This window comes from Anser anser, assembly GCF_964211835.1.
Source record: "Anser anser genome assembly, chromosome: 5".
In the NCBI taxonomy this organism is placed as follows: domain Eukaryota; kingdom Metazoa; phylum Chordata; class Aves; order Anseriformes; family Anatidae; genus Anser; species Anser anser.
The window spans coordinates 55,427,309-55,450,903 of record NC_139725.1 but is presented as its reverse complement, the minus strand read 5'-3'; the positions used below and the strand labels follow the sequence as shown (position 1 = coordinate 55,450,903).

Here is a 23,595-nt window from a genome sequence, read left to right as displayed (position 1 = left end):
AAAAAGACATGGACTGCTAAAATACTTGTAGAACCCATCCCCATCAATATCAGCCCATCAGTATAGCATGTTTACAGCACAGAAGCCTTATTTAGACGATACAAATTTTGATTTGGAAACCTGAGGGGAATTTTTTTTTTTTTTTTCCAAAGTTAACACTTAAAACCAACCTAAAAAACCTAAAGTGAAAAAGTCAGTGACAGTAAATTTTGCAGATTTAGCTCCATATTTCAGTTTCAGACAGTCTTCAGTATATCTTGATCAGTATTACTTCATTACTTATATAGCATGTAGATGTAACGATAGATTTGTAACTTCAGTTAATCATTGAATATTTAGTTGAAAATGAAATAATTATTCCAGGCAGGCATGTAGACATAGGGAATTTACAAAACATCTTTTCAATTTAAACAGCATCCTGGGCTGCACTATGAACAGAGTTGTTGGCAGGTTGAGGAAAGTAATCCATCCCCTCTGCTCAGCACTAGTGAGACACATCTGGAGTGGTGGGTTCAGTTCTAGGCTCCCCAGGACTGGAAAGATATGGACATAAAACGGAGAGAGTCCAGCAAAATGCCATGAAGATGACTAAGGGACTGGAGCATCTGACATACCCATAAAGGCTGAGAGAGCTGGGACTGTTTAGCCTTGGGAAGAGAAGAAGCTCTTATCAATGTGTAACAGTATCAGATGAGACTGTGTAAATAGAGTTGCTCTTCTTAATGATGCACAATGAAAAGGCAATAGGCAAGGGGCACAAATTGAAACAGGAAGTTTCACTCAGAAGAAAAATCCCTTTTTAATCTCAGGGTTGTCCAACGCGGAAGAGGTTGCCCAGAGATCTTGTGGTCTCCACCCCTGGTGATATTCAAAGCTTGACTGTCCATGGCCCTGAACAACCCACTCTCACCGACTACATCCTGAGCAGAGGGGTAGGACTAGATGATATCCACAGGTCCCTGCCAACTTGATTCATTATCTGAGCCTGTGAAATTTACATATTTCTAAAATTAAGTGACATTACACTTATTTTTACATGCAAAGATACAAAAAGAATGTAAAGTAAAATTAACTATGCTTTTAAAGTGTATTATGTATATAAAAACTTGCACATAGATGAGAGAAATCAGTTGATAAAAACCACACCAGTTTTGACTGGGCTATCAGCTTTATGTTGTACAATTCTAGTTTCAAGGGCTTTCAGATGCATCACTGAAGTTTACTGTAAGGAGATTAACAGAAGGCTTCTGAGAACTTACAACCTATCTGTCCTGCCTGTGTTTACCTGCTACACATTTAGTAAAGTTGGAAGATTTTTTAAACAAATTGCAATTAGTTACACATTAATCACAGCTGCATTACAACTAACCTTAATCACAAGGTTCCTAAGCTAGAAAATAAGACTTAAAAATATGATATAAAAAAATTGTCACACCCCAAAAATGTTGCTGTAACATTGAAGTTTTGGCTCCATTTCTGCACTCTTATACAAAATTTATCCTCAGCTACAGCTTTGCCACATGCTAGGAAGCTATTTTCATCTTGTCTCATAACAATTTGCAATCCCCAACTCAATCTTTAAAGCTTCCTCTGAGGATGAAGCAAGTCTAATTAGACAAAACCTACAACTCACCTTCCCAGTATTTCCAGTAATTCTGCTATGCCATTGTGATGTTCTGTTTCATAAATAAACCTAAATAAATGAAAAGTTTTACTCAGTTACTGCCAAACAGAGATGGAAGTCTACCACCAAGATTGCCATCTAACATTAAAGATAGCCTTCACCTCCCCAGTTTTAGTCACTCAGTAGAAAGAAAACAAGCATACAGTGGAAAAGAAACTTTGCAGAGTTCACCAGAACAATTTAACAGTCTTACAAACTCTTCTGAAGACAGTGACACTTTGTGTTCTTGGAGCCCCTGTTCTGTAGAAAACATGAACACTCCATACAGAAATAAATTGAGAGCACATCAAGCTGCTTTCAACCTTCACGCTTGCTCTTTCCCCCCACATTTAACAATAGTACACTCATTTGAGCCTTTTCCAATCATACTCCATGCCATTTCAATAATGCAGAACTGAACACAGCAAACAATGCTTTAAATATTAAAATAACACAGAGCAACTGGCATAATCAAAGGCCGTGACTCAACCTTCTATAGCACATGCAAGCACAAGGTGTTCAAAGAGTTACTGCTTATGGATCTGAAGAGCTATTTGGCATTACAGATTCCTATGCACACAAAAGGCTCTGTAATAAACCGAGGAAGTCAAATTTTCCTGAATTTTCTTTTGACAGAACACTGTAATTTACCATGCAATCACCTTTCCTGCATTTTTCCCAATTGCCTGAGTGTAAGTTTATTGAAAAACTTCTATGCACAACTTCAGGTATTTTACAAATAATTATCAAAATTTTTACCTAATAGAAGATAGTATCAATTTCATTTATTAGAAAATTGTTTCCTATTTGAAAACTTGTCATAGACCAACATACTAAAAACTACTTTTAATCCAGACTATTTGATATGACTTTTTTCTCCTTAAAATGCTCTCTATATAATTCAGGACAATTTTAAGCAAAACTAAAGACAATGATATGAAAACCTTAAGACTAAATAAGCAGGAACATATTGGCTTAATAATTTTTAAAAAATATGTATTTCATAGTAGAAAAAATAAGATTAGCATACCATGGGGACAGAATTTATGTAATTTTGATTAGTGGCTAAAAGACAAAGACCACACACTTCTGTTTCTTACTAGGCTTATGTAAGAAGACTTGCAGGAAAAAGTATAAGAAAATGAAATATTTTGAAAAATTCTACACATGCTTTAAGAGTTTGTCATGTACGATCCCTTAATTCAAGATAGAAGTTGACACAGCTTTCCTCCCTGGTGTTCATATTCATGAGTTTACAATCAAATGCAAAAAGTTTCAACTTACAGCTCAAAAATATTACATAAATGAGACTTTTTCTGTTTGATTTTCTCCCCTACAACTTGGTAGAGAAAGGTTATTTCTACAGTGCAAATGACATCATCTTTCATATAAATTTCAGAGTGAAAAAATATGGAAAACTATAATAGTTTGCATTCTCTGTAATGAAGTCAATTTAATGGCTAGAACATTTCTCAGTCTTCTAAAAGCCACACACCAGAACCATCTGTGTTTGAAGACTTTGCTTCTGCTACCCCTGAAAGTAAAGCATCAGAAGTAGCAAGTAAAAAGAAAAGTTCAGAAATGAATTATATACATATATTTTTACCTGAGGACATACTGGCTCTAGACATGGCCAGTCAAGAGCTCTTGTCTGCAGGAGAGTGAAGGCTTCCCAATTATTTTGAAGTAGCTCCTCTCTATCTCTTCTAAAGGCTCACTTGTTACCACATACAGAGAAGATAAGCAGCTGGTACTGCTGGTCCCATTCATGGAATGGTACCCAGTATATGGCAGCTTTTTTGCTAGTTTCTTAAATGGGTAGTGTTATACATTCATTGTGGGTAGAAAACAGAGGCATGATAGAAGGAGTGTAAAACAATCACAGTATAATGACTTGTGGAAAATTGTACCAAAGCTAGAAGCACACCCCCCCCCCCCCCCCAAAAGCTATGAAATGCATTACCTATAAAATATATTATTAATTTGTTTCCGAATGTAAGCTCTCAGGCCTAAGAATTTCCCGTATATTCTGTGAAGAGTTGTTTTGAGAAAATCTCTTTCACGAGGATCTTCACTGTCAAAAAGCTCTAAAAGCTGCAAAGAGGAAAAAAGAAAAGATGCACTTTACCTGAACCTAATGCATTGTAAAATAATATGGTTTTGGAGCTTGAAGTTAATTTTTTTTGTTTAAACCTTACCTGTAATACAAATTTCTGATCAATATATTTCTTAGCTATATTAGGTTGGAAATCTGGAGATTCTAAAAACCTTAAGAAAAATTCATAAACAAGCTGAAAAAAAAAGTCCGACAAAAAACAGTATTAGTTTTTTAAACAAGAAACCATTTTATAAGCAGTACATTACCAAAATTACTAATTAGTTGCTCAGAACAGGACTGTTTTTATTTATATTTGTATAGCACACTTTTTTAAAATATATGTTGCACACAACGAAAGCTTTGCTCCTGCCCTCCCAATGCAGTATGTTTTTTATCTAGAGCAAGAACTTTAGGTTCTTTAAATTGCATTCAAATTCTGCTGAGCTCCATTTCTAGATTTTCCTCATGGGACCCAGAATAATCTAATATTCATCATGCTCAGAAGTACGTGTTTTGAAAATTCTCTGTTCTCCTCTGTTTGTCATAGTACCTCTCAAAGCCAGAACTGTGCCAGAGTCAGATCAAAGGAATTAGTGACAACCTGAAGCTCATTTAAGTCACAGCAGTTGCATCTGTACTGCAAGAAACAGCAAGCCTTTAACCTCCAATACACTAATGTCTTTTTTGGAAAAGATTATGCGTAAATTCAAGAAGTATTTTGGGTATAGCAGAGAAATGCAATTGACTTACAGATATAAACACCTAACCTAAGTCATTTTGAGTCAATAAACAATGATTTTAATGCTAAAATTCTGTTAAATTACGAATTCCTAGTCTTCATTAAGTACCTGTAGATGAGGCCACGCAGCTTCTAAAGTTGGTTCATCTTCCTCTGGATCAAATTCTGCTCCCGTTGGATTGGAAGATGGTGGTAATGTTCGAAACATATTAACTGCAAACTGAAATCACACGAGCCTTTAAGAGCTTTGAAACAAATGAATGACTATAAAAGATTTCAAAGACAGTTTTCACTGAGAATTCTTAACATGACCTATTTAGTTAACATTTGCAAAAATGCAAGATATGTAAGCTGGTAATTTAAACAAAAACAAGGGAAATTTATTTTTCTTTAAAGATTTTAAACTTGGAGACCAGTCTTCCATGCAATATTCTTGAAAGCACAAACTTACGGACAGGATGTTTTATGCCATCTCTTTAGACACATATAAACACGCATATTTTAAAAGCCCAAGCAAATATATATATATAAATGTTTAGACAAATATTGTTATATATACACTGTAAAGGGCCTCACAACAACCTTCAATAGTAGAAGTCAGAACCAGAGTTGCAAAACAAATATTACCTGCAACTATTCTGTAAACGATTATCGCTTTCAAATCATACTCTGGGTGTACAAATATGGAAACACTTTAAAAACAAATTGCTCTGTTCCCCTCCTAGTGGTACTTCTCTTAAACCATGCCCATTTATATCATGGGGGCACTGAGAGGGGAGAAATGCACAATCTTGAATCTTTCACTTCATCTGAGCTCTCAAAGCCCTGAAAACAGTTTGGCATCCTCATGGAAGAGGAGCAGACTACAAAGATGAATTGCTTTTCAAGGTTCATATACACAACCACACATGCACACAAGTACAAAGGTATAAATATATTTTGTGCTGTCAAGTGTTTGTCTAGATGCAGATTTGTAATGTGAGTGAATCAAAGTAGTACTTGCCACAAAGCCCTTTAAAAATTATTAGGGATTTGAAACTCTCTTCAAGACAAAAAAAGAGTTTTTTAAAATCTTAAAAGGTAAAAAGCATCAAAGTAAAGGTAAAATTTAAGGAACCTCTGCATATCTCAAGGTCAGAAATATTCTAGGGAAGATGGGTCCTGACTGTGCTCCTGCACATTGTGCATTGATCACCACAGGTACTGTCAGACTGATGATTTTGCAACAAATTTTGACACAGAACACTTTTCTGAGAGGTCCTCTTCTAGGTAAAACCACTTCATCACTGATGCATGTTGCTTGTATTGTTTTTTGAATGTAAATAGAAATACACATAATCAGATATAATCACAATTGCATCAATATATGCAATACGTATAATCATAAATGAAAGTACAACATATCTGTTAGCTGAAAAAAATTTTACACGATTTTTGGGATAAATTTAGCACACATTCTCAAGAGTAATCTTACCTACAATGGCTTAGTACAGATTTAAAAAGTCTGCAGTACCCTCACTTCTCCACCTGAAATGACAGCTGGCTTCTTCATGGACAAGAAAGGACCAACTAGCTAATGACTCAAACGGTTACTGCTCAGGGGTGACAGAACAATGATTAAACCTTTTACTGAGCACGTTGCAGGGAACAGGTTTCCGTGCATGCCAGTAAGAAAACCTGAAAAATCCTTTATCTGTAAACGTAAAGACAGCTACAGCTGTTAATACCAAGAGAGACTAATTCCTCAATTCCACTTGTAATCCAGAGTATTAGGCAGGGCAGATGTTGGTAGGAGACAACATTGATGAGCAAACAGAAAAATGCAATCTATTTAGCCATGTAAGTGCATCCAATAGAGACTTTTTGTTCTGTTTTGTTGCTTGCTTATTCGTTATCAAACCAGTACCAAGCAGCCTAAACTTATTTTTGAACAACGAAAAATACAGATCAATTCAAGTTATGGTCCTAAACCGCATCCTCTACTTCAAAATGATTCTTTGATATAAATGCTTCAGATTGAACACACTGCAGAAATGAAAAGATTGCCAAAATAAAAGTGGTGTACTATTCTAACCTTCCATAACGATCAAGTATATTAGGCTACATACAGAAACTCTTTAAGGCTTTTCCTACTTATTCGAGCATTGTAACAGATAGAGGAGTCTTTTTGCAAGGATTCAGGGGAAACCTGAAAAATACATTTCCTACGTCTGGCCAAGTAAGATACAACAGATTTCCCAGGAAAAAGAAAATTCTTTGCAAAAGGCTACATCACCAGGAGCAGCAGAACTATTTATTGAGCCTTTTCATGAAAGCCAATCCTTGGCTCAGCAAACATGCCAGTACAGGGCATTTACACAACTAGCTAGAAAAAAAAAAGATTACTCCACTGGAATTTGCACCAAACTGAATGTTTTATTTGAGGATGCTAAAGAATATTTTATTTAATTTATCAGCTGAGATGCTCCTAAGCTCTCAACAATTAAAGGAAAAATCCTAAACCCTACACGATGGAGTTTACTTATAATGTAGCTGTAGGGCTACTTTAATCACACTTAAAAATCTATTCTTTATGCCATAGTATTAGTCTTTCTAATTTTCAATTGTTTTATGATACACATGCCATACACACATTTTTGTTCTTTTCTCACAGTTTTATTTATTTATATATATATATATAAATATTTTTTTTTAAATAGCATCAGAGCTTAGCTGCTTATAATTTGAAGATAACCCAGAAGCTCTGAAAGAGCGAGCTGTCTAAAGATGTTGTTTTGCAGAGGAATCCACTCCACCCCTCTTCAGTGGGATTCTGGGAAGAGCAACAGAAGGCCATGTTTCCCTGTTCGCATTCTGACTGCTTATCATTAACACCTCCATTCACAGTTTAAAATAATGCTGTACATTACTTATTAACTAGCAGGCTATGGAGCATATGTATGTGCTGTCCTGCCATCTCACGTCTGACAGATGGCAGAGCAGACAGTGGGAGGCAGTATCAAACTGCATCAGCTAAATCTGCAAGAATTACATCATATTCCCATGAAGGAAAAGTCATCCTGACGCTCTGTTTTGCTTCATAATATTCCTTTATTTCAACAACTGAGCCGTAGGGCTGATATCGATTAGGAACGCTGTATCAGAGTAATTACAGTGTCACAGAATTAAAGGTAAAGCTAAAAAGGGGCATATAAATATAAAGATATTTTAACAGCATGGACATCAAGAAACTAATAACCTTGAAGCTTTCTTTTAAAAAGGAGAAAAATTGCAATAAATCAATGGTCTTCCAAGAAAAACTTAGGAAGACTAGACTTGATTCCCACTTGCTAAGATGTTAAGCAAAACGAAGAATAATCAGCCTTTTCTCAATGAGAAAGTCTCAGGCTCTTACTATGAAGAAGAAAGAAAAGCTGGGTTGTATAAGGTGTTAGTAATGGTTCCCCCTTTTTTTTTTTTTTTGAGAATATCAAATGGAAAAAGTATAAAACCCAAAACAGAATAACTTGTTCCATGAGCAGTGGAGCCAATGAAGCCTGATTTGATCTGTTGTGTTTTTTTTTTTTTTTTTTTTTTTATCTCTGACCAACAGAATGGAGAACTGCTCAAATCAAGATGCAGCATTTCTTAATGAAGACAGATCTGAAATTTGTCTATTAAACCACTGAAGTTTATGAAAATTTACAATGAGTTAGTATTATTGAGACCTTTGCCTTCTTGTCAAATGGCATATCTTTTCCCTAACTACTGTCTTTTTACCAGACAAGATGCAAGCTGCAAAGCCCGATTTCCTTTAAGGTCAAATTCCCACAGAAGTACTAAGTAAACATAGCATAAAGGATTAATTTACACTCCCCCCAAAATCCAACAAAACCCACAAGCACCCCTCCCTACACCCCCCTGATTTTATCATACTTGAGTCTTAACTGGGCTCGTGTGCCAGGATTCTCTCTGCACCTTTAGCACGGGCCTGCTTGACTCCAAAGGATGTAACTCAGAAGGATGGGAGAACAATAAAAGAAAAGGCCAACAAGCTGCATTTTACAGGTATGTTTGCTTGTCTTGGTTGTTATGTACCCTGCTTTTCCGGTGGCCCATTTCGTGTAACACTAGAGAAAATTTTCAAGCAAGTAGGTATCACAGAGGTAACGTTACACACATTTTCTCCTCCCTTCTGCTGAGCAGCCCAAGTGAAGCTTGACAAGAACAGCTCTGAATGATGAGCTTTATAATCTGACAGTCTGCACCCTCCGTATTTTAATAGATAAAGCCATCCTAATAGCTGAATAGAGCCACAAATAGTACACTTCTACTCACAATATCAACTCTTATTCCATATCAAAGGTCAGAGTAAACAAAAAACCTACCCACATAACACCAAAATAACACTTAAAATAATATATATATTCCCATATGCATGAGTATGTCATTTCATTTTCATAATACATGAACAGTAGCACTGCTTTAGCTGCTGAAATGATCTAGTTATAAAATAAGATCTTAATTCCTTTACATTACCAACTTAAGAAGTAATATTGGTCTTTGTGCTTCACAAAAGCATCGATTTTTTATCCACAAGTACTACATCATCATCAAGGAAATTAATCTGGGGGCTACAGAAGTAAGTCTTATTTGTACAAGCTTTGGATCTACTTGTTTTTCAGAACACTACAACCCCGGTTCTCAAAATTCAGCATTTCCTTAGCTTCCTCTCAGTTCTCCTCAATATCCTCTGACTGGTTAGCTGGGGAAGTGAATATTCATACCGATGTTCACTTTCATAGTCCCTCTTAAAATAGATACAATACAAATATTGCCCATCCCTTCCTGAGATGGAAAGCAGCACTCCTATGGGTCTGTATCCTACATAGCTGACAATCCTCACAAGAATTCTACAAAACTAATATCCTCAAATGTTTATGTTTCTGACAATTCAGTGCACAACAGAACAATCTCATAAAGCCTTGTTTTCTTCAAAACCAAAGCTAAACCAAAGCATATATCCCTTCACTAAACAAGAATCTGCAACAGATGCTTTTCATCCAAACTATTAAGTTATCATTTACACATGTATTTAGACGTTTGTCCACATGTCTTTCAGTTTTGAGACGATGTGAGTTCCTGCTTTGGGGATAGTCAATCCAACCTTACTATAATATACATGAGAAACGGAACTTGTAAAACAAGTCTTTATTAAAAACGTTTCCCTTCCCATCACATTTTTGCTTACAAAGGTAAAGAGAATCTGAAGGATGTCAGAGGGGTCTTTGAGGAAGAAGGGGAAGAAACTCTTGCATTCCCCTCTGGAGAATAACATTACATCCATTTGAGAAACTCATTTCTCTCGTATTGTTTGAAAAGAAGACTCATGGTTAAAGTTAAATAATTATTAAGCAACCAAATCAAAACATAGCTTAAAGACAAGATCTAACTATACATTTGCCAAAGATACTTGAAACACGAATGGGGGTTGGAATGGGGGGTATGAACATGATGTGATCGCTAGAATTATAAAGAATGCTCTTATCAGAGTAAAAGAACAAATAAAGATACCGAAAAGGAAAAATGATTTATTATTATTAAATAGGTCATTTGTGAAATTTATTGCCCTAAGTTTTTGGCCTAAACACTACCGTAGCTATAGCAAACAAAAATCTCTCTCGCTCTCTCACACACACTTATGTATGTATGTAGTCATATATAGATGAGTAACCTCCAAGTTGTGAAGATAAACAGATTGGCACAGTAAAGTCCTAACTCCTATACCAACTACCAACTCAGATAAAGAAAAATTAGATTTAATCTTTTCCAGCAACCTCTTCACTCATCACTGATAAGACTAGGGTGCTGAACTAGATGGATTATTATCCCAAGTTTGGTGTAATGAGTCCTAACGTAGACAGGTCCCTTAAAGTACATAGAAGACAACCATTCTACCTTAAAATCCACATAAATCTACTACTAGAATTTAGCAAAAACTACACATCTGTATGTGCACGCCTGAAAGAGGCATATAATAATACTGCAAGAGGAATATGGTTGTTTCATTACAGACAACTGAAAGAAAACTTTTCCATAATAGCAGCCTTAAAAAAATTGCTATCTGAATTTAACCTAAAAATCCTAGTCCAGGTCTGACAACGGTTACTGACAGTGTCTGCCACAATGCTGCACAAGTCTTATACAAGGAAATCCCATATCCTTTAGATTCTTACAAGTAAAAAGCATTTTAAATTCACTGAAAGAATTGTCAAACAGATGCTGTGAGCCCATAGCAGAACATTGGTGATTAAGAGTCAAATTCTGCACCAAGATTTATTAGACTGACAGAATTGCAAACTATATTACCGTTAGTTGCATCTGAAAACAAAGGAAGTATATATTTTCCTTGGTTAAATGTATCCTTGCCATTGGTTTTTGATGGAGGAAGATAATGTGGGCTCATAATGCAGAAGTTAAGAATTTATGGACAGTTAAGACTCCTTGCAAAGAGCAAACACCAACGTTTTACACAGACATTCAAGCCATCATCATGAATTCATATTTTTTCTCTAAATGAAATCTCAGAAAGTTTATTCTTTTATAATTCTCTTTCCATGAGTATCAAATATTCTCAAATAAACTATCGATTAGCAAAAAACATATATACAAATAGGCTATCAAAACACAGGAAAAGACACGGTCTACATCTCATTAACCATCCTCAATGTTTTGTGTACATTTGACTTAAAGTTGCACAGAATCCTCATATACTCAGAAGTTCTCATGAAAATAAGTTCTGTATCAGTGAACACTTACAGTGTAAGCACTCTTCAGAGTAACACCTTTAATACTATAAATCTTTGAATCTACTCCAAAGATGCTTCACAGTCTCTGATTTGGAGCAGGACCTCAATATCTGACTGAGTTCACATTAATGTTAAAGAGGTACCATTTTCTTATTCCCCCTGAAAGCTCAACCCAACTGAGTATTTGGGGGGGGGGCGGGGCAGACCACCATGTCACATGTGGTCAACAATTTTTTGTAAGCTTAGTAGTTAGCTACTTGAAAAGATGTTTTTTCTGTTCTCAGCCCAGTTGTTACTCCATGCAACTGGTGTCCAGTCACCACAATGAGAGCAGAAAGACTCTCCTGTAGTTTCACGGCCTCCTCTGGACTGAACTTACACAGGACAGAAAACAAAGTCGGTCGAATTGGTTTGGATTTAGATAGCAAAAGGGAAGAAAAAACACAGGTCTAAATAGTTCATATAACTTGTTCCAGCAGAATCTTCATCAGTGTAATAAAATAAGGTCTGAGCCTCATTCTCAGCTCCAAATGCAGAAAAAAACAAAATTTCAACCATGGGCACTGAATGTGATTATGTGAGATTAAGTATCAAGACTGCAGAAGTGATCTTAATTCTAACAAACGCTCAAACTTTCAGTTTTGCAATCTACTCGTTCTTTTAAAAACTAGATTTACATCCTTCACCCCCATCACATTTTTATAAATGCCTATTATAAAAAAAGTTGGGGGGGAGGGGATGGATCATCTTTTTTAAATAAAGATTTCATTTTTATCAACTTCATTTCTGCTACAAATATGCATCCAATTTCTCTTACTTGAAGAGTCAACACTTGCAAGAGGACTTAAAAACACTATTATATTACCATTTTGCCAATGTGCAAACATAGTTGATCTTTCTGAAGATTTCAGTAAGATTTCTTAAAACAGATTGACACAGCTGAAGAAGTAATTATGAATTAAAAGAGTTCAGAATGGTTCCATTACTTACCATATGAACTACTTCAGGGTAAATAGGTTCTGTAATCACATTGCGATTGTGTGTGATATATTCTACCATTTCACTTAAAGCTGCTCGTTTTACTTCCTTCCACTTTAGGTCACTTAGTGGATCAGAAACAAAGTCAAAAAGTACACAACATTGTCGTAACTTCTGGATAAAAAGCTTTTCTTGATCAGCAGGAGGAACATCTGAAAAGTGAAAATAATTGGTTGTAAGTTATATTGTAGCAGACTTTACTCTTTCCTCATTTTTATTTCCCCAAGACACAGGTACTGTAGTGTTTAAGACTAAAAGCAAACTTCCCAAATCTTCAAAGAACTTCAGGAATACAGTGGTCCAAAGCAAGAACCCCAGTAAAATACATTGTACGTGACAGGATGAATTAACAAAATTCCAAAAGTGATGCGTGACTGCCTTCACTACAAATAGGTGCTGCACAGAAAAAAAAACACATACTTGAAAAAATGCCTCAAGAATTCCCTAAAGAGCTCAGTTTGTGTACAAAATACTATACCTGCAGAAATATTCCTTTTTGAGTACTGAGAGATAAATCGGTGGATTTTCAGTTTCATCACTATATTTAAGCCAGAGTCACTTTTTAAACTTGTGATGTACCACCTCACAAATTCCATTATTTCCAGCAAGCATGGAAATAGACTGCAGTAACCACATGTAGGCACAGAACAACTATTTATTTTTAAAACTTCATTAACACAAAAAATATTTAAAGAAATTTGAATAGATGCACGTAGGATCTTCAACTATTGTTCAATTTATAGCATCACTTTGAATGTTTTACATGTGCAAGAGACAGTCCTGCATCATGTATCTTTTGAAGCATTTTTAGCTCAGTTAATTGTGGCCAGCACTGCAAAATTAAACACTGGCGTTCTAAAAAAGATCAGAATTACCAAATGTAAGCCATGAGTTAATATATACATGTATACATATATATGTATTTATATATATTCAAATAACATGCAATTAAATAACATTGTCAGCTCTCATCAAGGTGAGTAAGACATGGAAAAAAAAAGACCAGTAAATTTTAAATCAAAATGAGTAAATAGTTGGTTTGATATTTACTGATTGTTTAATCATCACTGAAGTGCAGCTGGTAAGAAAACACAGCAATAGGAACACTAACATTTCTGCCCATCTTCCTTTCGAGTCTCCCAGTGCCCCTTCTGTCCAATTTTTTTCTCCCCTTTCCTCTTTTCTAGAGGACCTTTGATTGACCCGTGAAGCTACTCTATCTATTCATAGTGTTTCTGAACAAGTTTGCTGGTGCTTTGTTTTACTGCTCCTCACATTTAAAGTGACTCTTCTCAAGTGTGTACAAATCCACTTAATTTCTCTCTTCTGTGATACCTTTTCAAAATACTTCTTTTGGTAACTCTCTCTAATTCTGTCTGTAACACTGTTATATCAATTTACACATGCCTATCCTTTATACAGTGCTTTGTGCAGTGCTATTTTTGCTGTTTGACAAGGACACCTAGGTTCTCTGAAAACTTTGAAGGCTTTAATTCCTGTGCTTTTTACACCTTAATCCACCCTGATGATCCTCAAAAATTAATTTAATGCTTGTATATGAAGTAAAATCAGACTGTCGTCCAGTTCAAACATACAGAGAACCAATAAGCAAGGAAGCCAGCACTACTTTTGCCATCAGTACTTTCCAAAATAACGAACCTTCAAAAATGTAAAAATACACTCGTATCAACACAAACCCACTAGTTATAATCTGAAGCAAGCCTAAATCACTGTGTCCAAATTTAGATGTAGAAGTTTAAATTTAGGTTACTGTTAAGAAAGAACTAACACTAGACTGCTATTTATAAATATTCATATGGTGACAACTTAAAATATCTCTTACAGCTAACGTTTCAACAGTTACGAAACAAAAAATTATGCCTCTAAAATTCTACAAGGTTTAGCTGTGATGCTGCAAAATTCCCCATGTGCTTTGCTTTTTGCCTAAGTCACCCCATGAGTAATTAAGATGATCAATGTATGTGACATTATAGTTTATTATATACAGCAAAAGCTTTCAGGATTAGGACCTTAACTTCCAGTAAATTGGGAATATTTAAGTAACTGGCCAGATGTAAAGAAAACAGTACCATATTTTGACAGCAGCAAAAAAAAAAAATCTATGCCAATTAAAATGGCCACGTAACTACAGCATTAAGTTCCAGACAAGAAATGAGAATATACCACAGAGCGTAAGTTAGCACCATAATGCATTTAATATTTTTGCATGACAATTTTTTTTATTGTTGAATATGAACAACTAAGCCATTAATAGCATGATAAAAGACAAAATAAGTCTAGATTGCCTTTGTAAAAATGCTTGCAGTTTGCTTCGACTTCAGCTGACAGATTGTCCTTTTCTTCAGCACACCATAAAATGCAAAAACTTTCTTAAACATAAGCAGTAAGAGCCATCACCAGACAAAGGATTTCAAGTGGTACTACTGAATATAAACACACACAGCCTAACAGATGAACATGTAACCTAGTAAACTGCCTGACATATCAGCCCAGCTGATTAGTTAATATAATGAGTAGCTCTCCTTTAAATGCTTGACAAATGTATTGTCAAGATAGCAAACTGGAGTGGCTCCTTCCTCCCCAAAAGAACTTGCTCTCGAAAGTACTTTTGCTGTAATAAACCTGTATGACATATTTGGTCTAAAATACTTTTTTTTTAAAGCTACAGACACTAAATTGCTCCACTAATCAACTGCAGAAGAAAAAAACATAGCGGAATACCTCCAAAGAAGATACAGAACGACAAAAAACTGTACACAAAAGAAACCATTATTGGTTACAGACTTCAGTGTCATTAAGGCACCTTGGATAATGAAGAGTTCAAGAATTAGAAAGAAGGTGCTAAATGGCAGATGTGAACAACTGACTTTCCAGCAAATTAAACAAAAATCCTGTCCAGTGTTGTGAATAATTTCAAATACTTCAAGCCACACAAATTGTATCTGAATACATATGCTTTTGTCTATTTAGATTAAAAACTATAGCTAATGAATAATTTCTCCTGGAAAGAGTATTTAATGGAGTCATTTGCATGCTGAAAGTCAGGTAAATTTACGACCTGAATGTAAAAATGTTTGTACAAAGTGGTTACCTTTTCCCAATTAACCGTAAAATGGAAAGTGGTTCAGCCTGAAGCGTAACAACGTCATTTCACTTAGGGATACCGTGCTGGAGATATATACTACACAAAATCCAGAGACATTAATCATAGAAGTAATGGACATACAATTACAATGATTTCCAGTACACCAACCTGGAAGGAGAGGAAGCATTACAGCTATAATGAGTACTAATCTCTGAAATTAAAGACTGACAACTAAGAGGGTCCAGGAACACCCTCACAAGGCAAGCCACCTGCATCACCACTTATTTTGAATTGGTTTAAATATTTTAAGTTTAATATTTATCGCTCAGTGAAGTGAGAGATGGTCTTTCTAGGGACAGAGAAACTCACATATTTGTAAGGAATTGTTTGTCATGTCACCTCCCAGCCTTGTAAGTGTTCATCAACAACTTTCAAGTGTCCGGACCTCAATTCTCTCGTGGTGCTTGCCTGGGGTACTTGCCATCAAGTCAAGATCATCCCTACTCGTAAGGTTTGAAGGAATGATTTCAGGATGACAGAGATTAGTGAAGGTGGCCAAGAAGCAGACTGGATAGACCAGAATTTTTGTACAGAGAATGTACGCACACCTGTTTAATTATGAGATGCCCCAACAAGTCATTTATCCCTAGCCACATGCCAGGGACTATCTGGCTGCGTGCTTTCCATTCACTGCGTGAGAACTTCTACATCATCTTCCACTACAATTAATTGTAACCTCTGACTTCTAATTGCTTAAGTTAACTGACATACTTGAAGACCGTGTTATTAGGTATGAATTTTTTTGTAATTGAGCAGCTCTGGTGCTCCATTCCTCAATGACTGAGGAGGCTGTGGTTATTCAAAAGCTACTCCTTACAATTATCCCCAAATTGACTTTTGGTGCTATTCACTGAGTAATGCTTAAAAACTCTCCCTTTGCTATTTATATCACATATTCAATACTTACAGAATTTGCCTAAGTGTCTTAGCAGAACACAGATGATTTCCTTGCTTTCACAATAGAACAAAGTTTTGCCTCACTTAAGAGAAATAGAAATAGAAAAAGAAACGAAAGCAGAAAACATGAACAAAAGTTCAGTTTCTAAGCGCCCAGACATACCTGCAATACTACATCACACATTTGCATTGCAGGACTGCAGAGAACTTACTGTTCTCTGGGTAACTTTTTCAGTCAAATACAAAAGCTATATTTCAGGTTTTATATTTTGTGTCATCACTGGGTGTCCATGACTGACTCACTCTCTGCCTTTTCCAGAGAAGACCGTTTTTCTATGACAACAGCGTTTACCAGCTGCCGAGGGGAGGACAAAGGCAGGCAGGGTAAGCAGGCGACTCAGCAAGGTCATACAAAACAGCTGTTTTCACGTACAGACTGCAACTGCAATAAAGCTAGAAGTTGAAAACGTTCAGGTTGTGGCCTGACAGGAAGAACAATACAATTGCTACCACAAAATATAATTTGTGGTCAGTAAGACTCACTACGTCATTTTAAAAGCAAAAAACAAACCATGACTGAGAATTTGCAGAAAATACATGTAGGAGATACAATTCCTTGTAGCTGTGTGAGCACTTGCTTGCCTGTTTGTGAAGGCTCAGCAGAGGTTATCAGTTTTGCTCAGTTGACCGTTTTCCACTTTATCAGAAGGAAAAATACTTTTTTTCTTTCAAGCTGGCTGATATTAAGAGCTACCAATCAGATTATGGACATGCGTATCAACAAAAAAGAGTTCCTATCATTTTAAATGCACAACTAGGTTCTTCATGCAGAAGCATACCCAGGTTTAAGTAGCAGGATACACAGGACCAGCACACTGAGGAAGACTAGCATGTGTAAAAAACAGGTCATCGTAAAAAAAAAAAGGCTAGATAAAAAGCACAGGCTAGAAATAACCGCTTCCTTAAGATACAGGTGTAGAGCAAGAGTCCTAGCACGATGCTTGCTTGCAAGCAGATGATAAATCTTATGAAATGTGTCTCCAAACCTACTGAAGGTTACAGTTTTTAAATAACATGGAAAAACAACATTTAACTGTAAACTAGGGGGCTATCAAGGACATACCATCAAGTATACTGACTGATAACATGGTCCCTTCTGACAACAAAAAGCAAGTATTAGTGTCTTTTAAATTGGCTGTCCATTAGAAAAGCAAGCAAAATTGAAGCATTACTGGAGCTTTGTAATTTGCACTACAGAGTTGTACTTCAGCATGAGGAGTTCAGTATGTTACAGGCAATCTTTGTTTTTTTCCCAGACACTGAAGTTAATAGTACCATGACGACATTTTTTCAAAGAATAGGAGTGTTCAATCTCTAGAGTAAAGGAAATGGAAATTGCCAGCCATGTAGGTAGGGGGACTGCAGAACATGGGAAAATAAGCATAATCCATTGAAACGTAGACTTAACAGAAATATCACTTTTTCCAGAACTAGTGATCAAGTTTTTAAAGAGGAAGAGAAGAAGAATCACAGAAAAATGGAAAGATTACAAAAAAAAAGCTTGTCTAACATTTAATAAAGTTCTATTTAAAATATATACTTTATTTTGAAATGGTTGAATTCCTATGCTAGTCCTCAGCAAGGAGCACTTCCTTGGGTTACAGAACTTAATTTTTCTTGCATTTCTGTTATTTGACCAACTCATCACAATTGCTGATTTTCTTCAGCAGATTTTATTGCAATTATTTTATTGAAATTATAACAAAAGAAATTAACAGTACTTAGAGACAAAACTCTCCCAGATAACAGTATTCTACCCCAATAGATGATACTGGAAGTAAGGGGGTGGGGAGCAAATCTTCTAGTTCACACATGGAAAGTTTAATTAATGCTGTTACGTCTAGCAGTACTTTAAAATACACTTAAGGAATACAAGGAATTACTATAATTACATACAATATGCAATACACTTGATACAATAACTAGCAACCCTGGGAGTGGGAGTTTGGCTGCAGATTACTTGAAACAAGGTATTGTTATGGATACATTGGATGGAAAAAATACATGAAATATTGCTGTTTATATTGTTTTATCTGGAACACTATTGATCCTGTAGAAGCTTTTTTTTCCCCCTCCAAAAGAAATGCTTAAAACAAGAAAAATGCCCATAGTGATCAAAGCCACAGGAACACCCATGGGAAGACACACAGTGCTTGTATTAGACTCAGTATTTTTATATATCATGCTGTCTTAAGTGGCACAGAAAAGAAAATTCTACTGTCTCACTACTGAAGATAATGGGATTCACAAGTAAGTGAAGTAGTGTCATAAAAGAATGCAGACTTTTTCCAAAAGAACTGCAGCTGAGTTTTTATCACAGCTCCTTCAAGTTTGAGGTCCTTCTCCATTTACCATTTATTATACTATTATTACTCAAATACATTCCAACTAAGTTCTCAACCTTTTTTTTTTCTCCTTTCTCCTGAAACAATGCATTTCCTGTCAGAAACAGGATGCTGCAGGTTAGATGAACTTTCAGCCTGGCCTAGAACAAAGCCCACGATTCTCCAAAAATTCCAGGTCAATAGTTAAAAATGCTCTAAAGATACTTACAGCTTCTGCAGGACAGACAATGAAATGTTTTAACAGCCCAAACAGCTAATATCATAGCAAAATTGTGTTGTTCAAGGCCAATTCGATGGTGAGCTGAGACTGGTAGATGGATGCACCCAGCCTCTATTAGTACTTGTACAGCAAACTGCAACTTTAAAGCATGACCCTCTCTTGGATCTGCTGCTTTTATGCAGCACCACTGTTCTCAGCAGCAATCCCATAGAGAAAGGAGAATCAGCTGTAAATACTGGCTATGCCCACTCCTTTGCCTTCAAGGAACTGAGCTGCTGCCAGACATACCTTTTGGCTGTGCTCCAGGTAACAGGCATTTGTAATTGGAAATAAGAGCTTTTGGTTTGGTTTCTCAGTCTTTAGAGAAACCGCACTGCTGCTAACTACTGCTGTTTCACATTCCGTAATGCGCCTGAATGAGACCGGCACCCAAAACACGGTAAATATTTCCCTACATATTGATATTAAATAAAGTTTAAAAGTGATGCTTGAAATCCTATCCATGTGGCACATTTTCTATCTAAAATTCAAAAGCAAGCTGCATTTGATTTCACTTTCAAGCTGTTCAAATTTCTGCACATTCAAGTACTCCAGTGGTTTTACTTAAGTTTTGTTTTCAGAAACCAAAGGTCCCACCTAGTAATGAAAATTCAGCTTTATTTTTTTCAGCAAAACAATAGAGCTGACTTTGCTTCTCTGCTGATGTGCAGTCTAGGTCTAACTGAAACTCTGTTTAAGAGAAAAGTTTATTCCACCTCTGACGGGTTGTGTATGAAACTAGTCTTAATCTCACGATACAGAAAGGGGGAGGGGGAAGGCTGGAGGAACAAGATGCTGGAAATCATTACATAGACAGGTACATAGCATATAACATTTTTTTTCTAAATAAAGAAATCATTCAAAAGAAAGACTTCTCATTTGATTTAGATTTTTTTAAAGCAATACAGTCTTGCATTTATTAGAAAAAAATAAACTAAGGGCTGCTAGAATTAAATCAACTACTGTAAGACTAATTAAACAGCAACAGCAAAAAAACCCCACAGCTTATGAGAGGCAGAAAGTCCTGAGAAGCACACGTTTTGTCAGTCCTGGAGTGAAGCTCAAGAGAGGTGCTTCACAACAGTAATCCACTAGGAAAGCTGCAGTCCTGCAGTCTTGGGGAAATCCCACGTGGAAGGCTATTGGTGGTGGCAGCTATCCCCTAGCTACAAGATTAAATTGTGCGATTGATGATAGAGAAGCTTTATGTAATGACATTTTAACTGTCAAAAATAAAAATGGGAGATTAAGGACTTCAACTGGCAAGGAAGTAGAAAAAAGTTTGCTGTCATTCTGCACTGTTTGGCAGTAATTTTTTTTTTTTTTTTTAACATATTTAAACAAGCTGAGGCACTGTAATGACTTCCACTAACATCTTTTCCAGGTGTACATTGTAACTACTGATGGGAAAAGTGGATCAGAGATGCACAATGACTTACTACATTATGTAATGATTCTTCAAAAGTGGACCAAAACCACCCTGCATCTAAGCTCCTGCATTAAAAAGAATGTTATCAGAAATCAGCTACTTTCTTAGAACCACCCCCCAAAACAGTAAAAAACACCCTGAGATCAGATATATATTTAAATCTAACTGAACTAAGCATTTTTAGACTAGATTAAAACATTGAAAAAAATAAGAGAGTAGAAGTCATAACTGCATAAATACTTGGAAGGCAATGTGCCATACAGAGGAAAACAGGAATGCTCATACAGGAAATGACAAGTGAAACAAGCAGAAATGGACTTGACCTAATGAAGTAAAAATTCCACCTGAAAATTAGGGAGAAGAATGACAGCGAGTAAAATCAAATAGACAATGGAAGAAAAAACTGTCTTAACAAGGGAAGCAGGAACCAAACAGATACAGATCTCTGAGCTTTTTGGCACGCACACAGTTAACACGACAGGAAAAGCCATTTTTGAACACAAAGCACTTACTAGTAACCATAAGTGAAAAATCCTCTATTTCCTAGTTTTACTATGTACTTCAAAAGATACAAGTAACCTTGCATCCATTTTCAATGGTACAATAATCTGGAGTTTTACGTAAACAAAATTATGCAACATCAATTGCATTCGAGTTTAAAAGTATTTTTAATATATATAACCATCTCTCAGAAAATGAAGAACTGCCGTCAAGGTTACTGGTGAGACCAGACTTAAGTTACATTACAGAATGTAAGTGCAGTGTGTGGTGTAATTTATATGCTTTATATTAAGAAAATTGAAGAAAACAATGAACAGCTGAATAAAACTCTGCCACTTTTGATGCTTGCTTGAAATAAATCTAAGGTAATCATGCCGAGCCATCTACTACAAGCAGAAATGCAGCTTCCTGAAGCACACCACAACTCCATATACCAACCTGTAACTCTAGCCAGATACCACTCAAGAGTGAGTAACTTGCCAACAGTATTAGCTGTCATACATCTGTGTGAAACGTGATTCAACGCAAAACCAATCACCAAAATATGTATAAAGTATCTTGGTTACTTCCTAAAGAGCCTATCAGCATGGTTGTTCCTCTCCTTGCTGTTACATGTGATAAACCCTGTGGGTTACTGCTTGTTTTCTGTTAGACACTTTGGAATTGTAAAATACATAAACTTAATGGTGAGATCTAGAAAAATTATTAACAGATATCATAAGATTTCATTGAAGAACACTGGGTCAAGTGTTGACTTGGAAAGAGATGACGTAATAGATTAGAAAGCATGAAGAAAAGAGAACCACGGTTTTCTATAGTTAAACCATAGAAAGAAACCCTGAGCGTTTCACATCCTAACGCAACCTAAACCAAACGCACAACCCCCAGGCAAGAGTTCTTTAAGTTGTACCACAGGCACAGCTGTATGCACTCACTGAAGCTAACATTTATTTTTAAATTAATCAAACACTTCTAAAATTTTTCCTTGATGATAACACTGAATCAGCTGAATTCTCCATTATTTTCAAAATTAGAAATAAGATCTGGAATAAGTGTTTTCAAAAAGTCTATTCAGAGGGAAGGCTCTACCAGTGAAGGTAACTGAGCCTGGAAAGGTAACTGAGCCTGGATGCAAACTGAGGTTCTGACTGAACTTTCAACACACAACAATTACCACCCCACGTGTATTCCTGAAAAAATCCTACTTTCCAGTTCAGTACGTTGCCTTCCCCACTGTTGGCATAAGCAACACTTCAACAGTTCCATATGCCTATGAAATTTGGGAACCTTGTGTGATGCAACTTGGGTAAAAGAAGTGGTCGGCATAACAGCAATAATGCCTGGGAGAGGAGAAGTAACCTTAGAGCTAGGTCAGTAACTTGCTTAGCAGCCAATGCTCGCCACGTCAAGTGCTAAGAACCATTACTTCAAATACTAACAACAATTACTAGCAGTTCCCCGCTGGGAAATAAAATTCATGTTTTAGCAAGGGAAGTTTTGACTCATATAACAAGACCATAGTATTGACTTGTATTGAAATACACGTTTTCAACATTATTATGCGTTAAGATTAAAGATTAAAGACACAGATAGAGATTACAGATAAATATATACAGGTATGTTATGGCAGGAATGAAATGCTTCAGAATTTTCCATTTAACTCAATTCACAAATCATCACTGCATATTCCAATGCTATTTTCCCTCGTGTACATGTTTTCAGACAACTACGGTATTTACTTCACACAGATGTCTTTATGCTCTGGTCGGGTTAGTCTTCAGTCTCACAAAGGGCTTCTGGACAGAACGGAGCTTGTACCTATTAGCAACAGCATCCCGAAAGGAGTACATTGCTTCGCTGCCAGAAAGGCTGATGTTCTGCTGGTAACGTGCACTAAATTTCTACCACTCTCCCACAGCAGAACAAGTGGACCATTTCTTTATGTAACACTCAAATCTGAGCTTCCAACAAAAGGCACAAATAGCTTGGCTTTCTTAGCTATGGCTGACCCACTACTGCGTGTCCAAGAATCCTGGTCATGTTTATAAACACCTCACTCCCAGCAATTTCCCTAAATATGTATTACGGCTATTTTTAGTTACTATCTTCTTTTTAAACAGAAGATTTAATTGAACAATAAAAGCAGTTGATTTTAATTTCTTCTATTTAAAATAAACTTTAGCATTCATTATCCCTTAAGCTACGTTAATGAATACTCACTTTCCAATCAGAGGGAGTGAGAAGAATTAGGCAGTAAAGTCCATGCTCAAAATTCTATTTTGGAGAGCATGTGTTTACTCTGATTCAAAGGTCAGTAAGATATTAATTTCCTACCGGGACAAGAACAAAACCAAACTTTTCATACCATGCAAATAACTTCAATAGGCAGTCCTCAAAAACCAACCAAACAAAAAACCACCCACCTCTGCATCAGATTTGGGATTTCGAGATAGTTTATGTAGAAGGTTATATGCTAACAGATGCAAAGGATAAAATAGAGTGCTGGGAAGAGGTTGGAAGAAACATTCTAGTCTAATTAAAGTTCATTTGGAGTATATCTTTGAAGAAAAACTTATTATACCTCAAAGAACTGGTAACAGTTTTTCCTTAAC

At 36.1% G+C, this 23,595-nt stretch overlaps 1 protein-coding gene across 4 annotated transcripts in view; it reads right to left on the bottom strand.

The window, feature by feature from the left end:
* Window positions 1-23,595, bottom strand: part of PPP2R5C (protein phosphatase 2 regulatory subunit B'gamma) — an 81,414-nt gene that overhangs the window by 18,149 nt on the left and 39,670 nt on the right. For 3 of the 4 annotated variants that reach the window (XM_083840152.1, XM_083840155.1, XM_083840154.1), the window contains 5 exons: window positions 12,279-12,478; window positions 4,610-4,720; window positions 3,862-3,954; window positions 3,627-3,757; window positions 1,634-1,693 (listed from right to left, as the gene is read on the bottom strand). In XM_083840152.1, the coding sequence (XP_083696278.1) occupies window positions 1,634-1,693; window positions 3,627-3,757; window positions 3,862-3,954; window positions 4,610-4,720; window positions 12,279-12,478 (595 nt within the window). The remainder of the gene's footprint in view (window positions 1-1,633; window positions 1,694-3,626; window positions 3,758-3,861; window positions 3,955-4,609; window positions 4,721-12,278; window positions 12,479-23,595) is intronic. The other variant, XM_083840153.1, reaches the window with a different exon arrangement.